Genomic DNA, 8,262 nt, shown 5'->3' with positions numbered 1-8,262 from the left:
TCCTGCTGGCACGGTGGGCCCGGAGGCTTGTGGGTAACGAGCGGGACCCCAGACCCCGAGGGGCCCCGGGGGCTCAGTGCCCGTCGCGTTGCCCGGGCCTTCTGCTTGCTGCCAGGTCTTTCTTTTCAGGGATGGGAGGGCCTGTGCACTAGACAGAGTGTACGCAAGAAGGAGAGGAAGAAGAGAGTCAAAACCCTCTGTAACCCTAACACCCCCGCCCCCCATCCTAGGAAATGTCCACTGAACAATGGAAGGTCTGAGAGGTGTGCCGCAGTGAACTGTTCTTGCTGGAGTGTGCAGAGTTGGTGATATTTCCTGGGGCTTTTGATAATGACTAGAACATTGCAGCACGGAGAATAAAGGAACCACAGGCAGCAATCAGATGAGGAAACCAAAACTCTGTTCCGAGATTAATAAAGCCGTATCGCTGCCAGATGCTATCCTCTCCATAGCCGTTACAGTGCTGGATCTGTTTGATACACTTACAAGAAATTCCTGATATCTTTACCACTTACATAAGGAAGTAAGACATTCCCACAGATCAACTATTTTAATGACTACTAATTATGTATTGGTTTTTAAAAACATAACCCTGTTAATAATACTAAGGGTGATATTCAAATTAAGCACTCCCATTGCTATTAATCACTATTTCTAAAACTATGCTTGTGTAGTATATATGCTTAGTGTAGCAACAAACACTAAGGGAAATCAATAAAATCACATTTTTGTTTGTTTTTAAATGCCTAGATGTCTTTTTGGAGCTCAGACCTCCGAAGGGGGCCACCTGAGCTTATTTTAGTTTGATTGTATCTCTTGGGAAGAAAGGTTAAATTGGTTTTTTATTCCTATGATCCTTTCCACTTCCACCCTTCTTTTCCACCTTCCCATATTTAACCTGTTTTGTTGATAAACTGTTGCCTTGACCAGACACCTGGATTTTCCCCTTGAGAAGAATTTGGTTGTCCCTAGGGATTTTATTTTTATTTTCTTCTAAAACTTTGCCGACAAAAGTTTAAAGTTATGTGAGGTAGATGTATAGTCTGTTTCTGCAAAACACTAGAAAATACATTATATTTCTAATAATATTTTATCTAAACCTGGGTTGCGCCCACTTCCCCAGTGGGGGATATGCAGGAGGCAGCTGATCGATGTTTCTCTCTCATCGATGTTTCTGACTCTCTCTCTCTCTCCTTTCCTCTCTGTAAAAAATCAATAAAATATATTAAAAAAAATAAAATAAAATAAAGCCACATTTAGGGACATGCCCATTAAAAATTGTATTTTTAACATCTAACATCTGAAGGCCAGAACATGCTTTCTCTTCTCCAAAGAAAATGAGCAAACAGGTCATGAAGACAGCAATCTAACAATCAGGGCCAGAGTTAGGGAGAAAAACATTTTGTTTCCTGTTTGAAGATTATAACTAAAAACTCCTTATGTTATAAATCACTTACCCTGGAAGTAAAAAAGTCACCAGTCCTAATAACAGGAGAAGGCAGACATTGCTTTGAACAAATGAATTTCAATAAGAAAGATTCTTACCCCTTCCCTTTGCAGAATAGGATTGCCAACATATGGCCATGGGAGAAAATCTAGCTCATCTTTCAAATAGTGATTCGTGCATCTGGTTTATGAATACTTAATGATTTTCACTGTGCCTGGTTGTAAGTGAATGCAATGCATGAATAAGAATATTTCCCGATATAAAATGTCTCCCGGGAACTGCTAAGAGGAATATTTTTGTATCCTTTATGATCTTTTCCAGAAAAGTATGGGTACATGGTTGTGCAGTGATTAATTTATAAAATTAATGTGACAATTGCACCCTAACCTTTTAGAGCTCATAATTTACTATCTAAAATTTTCAGGCAAAGAAAGCAAAGGTAAAAAAAAGACCAAAGCTTTGTAGAATCTGTTAATTCTAGTAAACATAGAACATGAAGTGAAACCATTATGTGGAAAGTTGGGCATCAGACATGCACTAAGTGCCCTCTAGTGGCCAAACTGGAAAAGTTTTGCCTAGTTAACAGTTAATTCATTTAGTTACTAGCTGAAAAATGCTTTGTGAATTAAAAGCAGTCTGCATTTAAAAACAAAACAGGCCAAAAAAAAACCCTGAAATGTAATATCCGTCATCTTTCATTCTTTCAAGTGTGCAGCCCAGATGGCACATGTCCGCCAACATGTTAAGAGAAGTGTTCTCCGTGAGAAAGGTATTCCTTGCTGTCTGGTGTTAGTCAAAGGAGAGCCACTAAAATTTTTTTTCTTCCTAGAGCCAGGTAAAATGGGTGGGTAGAGAGAACCAGGGAGCGAGGACACTGCTAGATCTTTCACTTTCCCAAGATGGCTCAGTTGCTCATCCTAGATACTGACGTCCTCCCCCCTCCAAACCTGCACAGCTACTATAATATATATTTTAAATGTTATGAGAATTTTTACAGAAAATACTGATCAGAAGCAATGCCGGTTAAGAGAACATTTCTAATGCATATTGAGAGTACACAGCATTCCAGTCTTGGTCCAGAGGGATGTTTTCTTTACCATTCCCGCCCTTTCTGCCACTCCCTCTTTCCACTGCTTCCTCCCCCGCAATTGCGCAGTTGGAGGGGGTGAGGGAAAGGAAGGAAAAACATGAAAGTGATGTAATTCATGATTCCAAGATGGTTACCATGGCGACTATCAGGCATATTGCGCTCTCCGGAAGGCAAGCGCTCCTTTCACCCAGCTTTCAGCAAAGGGTTTCGGGGAGGGCTGGTCCACGGCCTAGAGACTGTGGACAGGTAGGAAAACGTCGGTCTTGCCTTCCTCCCACCCCTGGACACGGAGTCTCCTTAAACTAAACCCAGCAGGGAAGTAAGTCATGTAGCCGGTGGGAACTAGGCTTCGCAGCCTCCAGGGATGCCGCGGCGAAGGACACCCTTGCTCCGCGGACTCCGAGAGCCCATTGGTGAGCGATGTCGTCACTCAGAGTGACGTCACCGCGAGGAACGAGGAGGAGCCATAGAGACGGCCCCGGGCCCTTCTAGCGTGGGGAGCGGGGGAGGGGGGCCTCGGGAAGGCACTGGAGGACTGAGGCGGCCGTTCGCGGGAGCCGGCCGAGGAGGTAGGGGTGGGCCGGCCCAGTCCTCGGGCAGTGACTCGGGGGACCGCGCCCGCCTGTGTCCGACAGAGTCCGCTCCCTCGGCATCTGGTTTCCCCCCTCCGCGCCCAGTTCCCCCGACCGCTCTCCTCGGCACTAGACCTCGTCCCCCTGCCCGCCCAACAGCCTTGGAGCTCAGCCTCCGTCCCCCTCTTTCGTGCTTCGCTTCCTCCTTTCTCTTCTGTACCCCGCATCCTGCTTTCTCGTCTGCCTCCCATAAACCCGGATCGCCCGCAAGGTTGGTGCCTGCACCACTCCCGCACCAAAATACAGAGAAACACTGCATCCAGACGCCGCCGCAGTACACGCAGCCGTCCACCCCACGCGCGCGAAAGCTGCCTGCCGGAATGGAGAGCGGGTTGGCCGCCGGATGGGGTCTGGTCTCCCTCCAGCAGGAGGACGCCCGTCCTTAGTCTGGGTTCGGATGTTCCCAAGTATTATTTGAGCCCTTGATCAAAATGTCTGTTCTCTGGTTGAGGTTTCCATCCGCGAAAGACCCTGGTACTTTCCCCCCAGCTGCAGGGAAGCGGAGGTGATGCTGAGAGAGGTACGGGGGCTCCTGCTGCCCTGGGCTGAGAAGCGCCACAGGAAGGAGGAAGGTTTCTGTAAAGCGCATGTCAAGGCAGAAAGCTCTGCGGAGAATCACTAGCGCAGGAAACCGGTTTCCCTCCACTTGAACTGTTAGCGGGTACCATGTACATCTGCCCTGCTACTTAAATGAATACTTTCACTCTTAAAAAAAAAGAATTCGTTTTATTTATTTTAATATATATTTTTATTGATTTCAGAAAGGAAGGGAGAGGGAGAGAAACATCAGTGATGAGAGAGCATCATTGATTGGCTGCCTCCTGCACGCCCCCGACTGGGGATTGAGCCTGCACCCGGGCATATGCTCTGACCGGGAATCTCCTGGTTCATAGGTCTGCTCAACCACTGAGCCATGCCCTCCGGGCAGTAATTCGTTTTATAATATTTAAAAATATGTTTTTACTGTGTGTGAGAGAGAGAGAGAGAGAGAGAGAGAGAGAGAGAGACAGACATTGATATGAAGTTGCCTCCCCCATGCCAACTGGGACCAGGCAGGCCCCTGACCGGGAATCCACCGTGCATGGGAGGATGGCTCAACCAGCTGACCCACCCTGGCCAGGGCAGTACTTTCAATCTTTTAAAGTTTGGGGCAGCTTGGCCAAGTATGGAAAAAAAGCTAATTGAAAACAAATCCAGGATATTTATTTTCTACCTGTATTTTTAGGCTACAAATAAGTGTACCTTCCTCAGCTTCTTAAGTACTTGGCAACCATATAAGTAGATTACTGGGTACTATTGACCAGAAATCAAAATGTCTTTGAAAACTTTCACTGTCGTGTGCATCATCGTATTAAAAGTCATTTCTCTTTGTTGGGGTCTCAAAGTACCATTCTCAAATCCAGGACTAAGAAAACATTATTCATGTTTGTTGGAAGGGAACTTGAAAGAGATGTTACACCCTGAATAGAATATGCAAATATTTTACCCTCGCAGTAGTTAAAAACACTTAAATCCTGATACCTTTATAATTGATGTGTTTTTTCAAATACTGAATTGTTTACTTAATCCTCCTGCCTAGGTCCCTATGTTGACTAGTTGAGACAAATATAAATATGGCTGTCTACTGTTATAATACAGTCCTAGTTATTGCCCGAACAAGGTAAGCCTTGGAATTCCCTCCTGCCCCCAATATTAATGTGAACGTTATTCTTCTAGATGGAAAAGTATATGTAAAAAGATAGGCTTAGTACACAGATAAAGCTTTGCTGTTTTGAACTGTCTCGGTGTTTAGGAAGCTGACATTTTAATTTATTTAAACTTATCCCAAATTGTCAATATGCTTTAGAACTCAGCTGAATCATTTTGTGGATGTGTAGTACAGGTAGGATAGAAGATGTAATGGTTTTAGAATGTCATGGATGAATATTACATGAGGCCCTTACATATAAAAAGGAGTCAAGTGGCTGGCAAACAAGCCAGTCCTAGGGCCTATCCATGCCCCAGCAAGATCTGTTATCACTTATTTATTACAAAGAATATTCACCAAGAACGTACATTGTGCTGGATACATTGGACAGATTCCCTTTTAGCTATTCAAAAAGTGTTAAATCTTGGCATGCTTCAAAAACAAAGAATGGAAAAAGCCATCTCTTTGCCAAAAGAAGTCTCTTTGCCAGGAACTTTCTTTGCCTAGATAATCTTATTTTAATTTTCAAACAACCTGATGTGCTAGTCTAACTGAAGACTGTGAGCTATTGCCAAAGTAGACTGTAGAGATCCCTGGCTGGGGTGCCCAATTCAAATTCTTATTCCCAAGGTTCTTCAGGAATCTTAGGTGAAGGCTGTTTTGGTTGTCAGTGCCTCTCACTTGAGGGAATCTATGGGAAGGCAGTACGTAAACAAGGCAATTTTATGTGATTGGTTAACCCCCAAAAGGACCTTGAACTGCTTTGTTCAAATAGCATTCCTATTGTCAGTAGAGTAGGTGACGGCACAAGTCTTCCACCTGCTTTCTGGTAGTAGATAAAGAACTTTCAAACATAACCCCTAGTGGGAAAATATTTGCTATTAGATTTTTAAATGAATAGTTGCAGAGTTTCTACTTCTAATATAGCAATTATTCTTGGAATGAACTTACTAATATTTCTCATAGAGTATATTATTCAACCATAAAGGTTACTGTTCTTCAACTGGGATAAAAAGTTATATTTCATTCACTACCGAACATCATCTGCTTTAAAATACAGGCTTTAAAACTATTTATTTTAACCTGATACAGTATCTATTTCTTTGACTTTTAAGTTTGTAATCATTTGTGCTCAACTCAGAGGATGTTGCTCTTTATTCCAGATTCCCTAGCCATTTTGTACATCCTACCTGCTCTTCTTGTTTCCCATCACTTGCATTTCTTCACTTGCCAGATTCCCATTTAAATAAAACATATACGAAGAACTATGGAAGCAGGAAGTACTCCTATCCTAGTCAGTCAGGCAATAAAGGACATCACTTACGAACTAGGATAATACAAAAGCTACACACATCAACTTGCTGGCTACAAAAGGTACCTGGTGAACCTCAGCTGGAGCCACCCACCCCAGAACCCCAGGTGACAAGCTCTCAGCCCACAGAAGAAACTGGTTTGGAGACTAAGGAAGAAAAGCGATCTTATAGACAAAGAATTATGGATGAACTTAAATATTATTACAATGGATTCTATTTTCTTTGGATTGACACCAAAGTTGCGGTCAAAATGATTTGGAGGCTGTTGCATGGACAGATGCTGACCAGACGAGATAGACGAAGGGTAGGCAAGAATCGTATTTTTTAAAAAAAGAAAGTGTAAAGTTAAAATGAACTATTTAGGAACCAAGTTTTAAACTCAACTTAGAATTCATTTAAAAAATCCCCAAGTAGGAATACTAACATAGTAAGATTGGGAATTTCTTTCTGAGTTTCTTGTCTGCTACTGACTTATTGTACAACTTTAGGCAAAATTTTAAAATTTGTATATATTTGCCTATAGAGAATGGTTATAATTATGTTCCTAATCTCTTCAAGGAGAAGAGAGGCTGCAGGTTTGATCTGTGCATCTGAAATACAAACTGTTGTTAATATATTAAGAATATGCATTAGAAAACAAATTTTAACAGATACTGGGTTATTCAAGTCCAGATCCCTAAGTTAGATGAAAGCTACAAGATACCAATAATATATTTTGATTGTTACAGATTTCCTTGAGGATATCCCATAAATGTTACTTCAGAGCTATGATAAAGAGGAAAATCCCACCTTTCCATTTTCTAAACAGCTGCAGTCTTTCAGAGCCAAAGCAGCCTTTTTAGTTTTAGGGGTTTCTGTTTTGTTTTGCTTTTTGGCACATTCTACAATAATGAATATTGCATATGCATTTAATTCTTTAGCTATTGAGGACTTGTGTTGATTTCTTCCGCTTGGTTCCATTTATGGTGTTCATAATTGTACCCTTCATGGAATTCTTATTACCAGTGTTTCTGAAGTTCTTCCCAGAGATGTTGCCATCAACTTTTGAAAGTAAATCCAAAAAGGTATGTAGGAATTTTTAACTTTTAAAAAATCAGTAGGCTTGCTTCAGTGTTTAGAGAAGTTTTTAGGTTTACAGAAAAATTGAACAGAAAGTACAGAGAATCCCCAGGTACCTCTTCCTCCATTTCCACTATTATTAACATCTTGCATTAATGTGGTACATTTGTTCCAACTGGAAGAACCAATATCTATACATTATAATTAATTAAAGCTTATACTCTACATTAGGGTTCACTCTTTATGTTGTATAGTTTTATTGGTTTTGACAAATGCATAATGTCATGTATCCACCCTCACAGTGTCCTACTGCCCTAAAAATCCCCTGTGGTTCACATGTTTGTCCCTCTTCCCTCTATCCTTCAACCTGTGGCAACCACTGATCTTTTTACTGTCTCTATAGTTTTGCCTTTTCTAGAATGTCATATAGTTGGAATCATATAGTGTGTAGTTTTTTTCAGACTGGCTCCTTTGCCTTAGCAATATGTTTCCTCCATGTCTTTTCATGCCTCATCTCTTTCTATCACTGCATACTATTTCACTGTATGGATATGCCACAGTTTATTCATTTACCTATTGAAGGACATCTTGGTAGCTTCCAATTTTTGGCAATTATGAATAAAACTGCTAAAAATACCATGTGTAGGTTTTTGTGTGGACATATGCTTTCAACCCATTTGGGTAAATACCTAAGAGAACAGTTGCTGGATTGTATAGTAAAACTGTTTAGTTTTGAAAAAAATCAATAAACTATCTTCCAAAATAGCTGCATCATTTTGTATTCCCACTAGCAATGAATGAGAGCTTCTTTTGCTCTATATCTTTTTTTTATTAGTTAAGATATTACAAATGTGTCCTCATCCTCCCCATTAACCCCCAACCTCCCCCCCACCCGCCCTCACACTCATGCTCCCATCCCCCTGTTGTCCGTGTCCATTGGTTTGGCTTATATACATGTATACAAGTCCTTCAGTTGATCTCTTCCCCTTACCCCTTTTATTATATAGGACTAGAGGCCTGGTGCACAAAAATTT

The 8,262-nt window shown here is 41.6% G+C and overlaps 1 protein-coding gene across 1 annotated transcript in view; it reads left to right on the top strand.

Moving 5' to 3' along the window:
* Window positions 1-2,470: 2,470 nt before the first annotated feature.
* LETM2 (leucine zipper-EF-hand containing transmembrane protein 2) overlaps window positions 2,471-8,262 on the top strand; it is an 18,720-nt gene continuing 12,928 nt past the window's right edge. Inside the window, 4 exon segments of the mRNA XM_015565219.1 lie at window positions 2,471-3,380; window positions 4,749-4,829; window positions 6,020-6,473; window positions 7,090-7,233. Coding sequence (XP_015420705.1) covers window positions 4,783-4,829; window positions 6,020-6,473; window positions 7,090-7,233 — 645 coding nt within the window. The 5' untranslated portion in view covers window positions 2,471-3,380; window positions 4,749-4,782.

Source organism: Myotis davidii, unplaced genomic scaffold (assembly GCF_000327345.1).
Source record: "Myotis davidii unplaced genomic scaffold, ASM32734v1 scaffold93, whole genome shotgun sequence".
Classification (NCBI taxonomy): domain Eukaryota; kingdom Metazoa; phylum Chordata; class Mammalia; order Chiroptera; family Vespertilionidae; genus Myotis; species Myotis davidii.
This window is presented reverse-complemented; position numbering and strand designations above follow the sequence as displayed.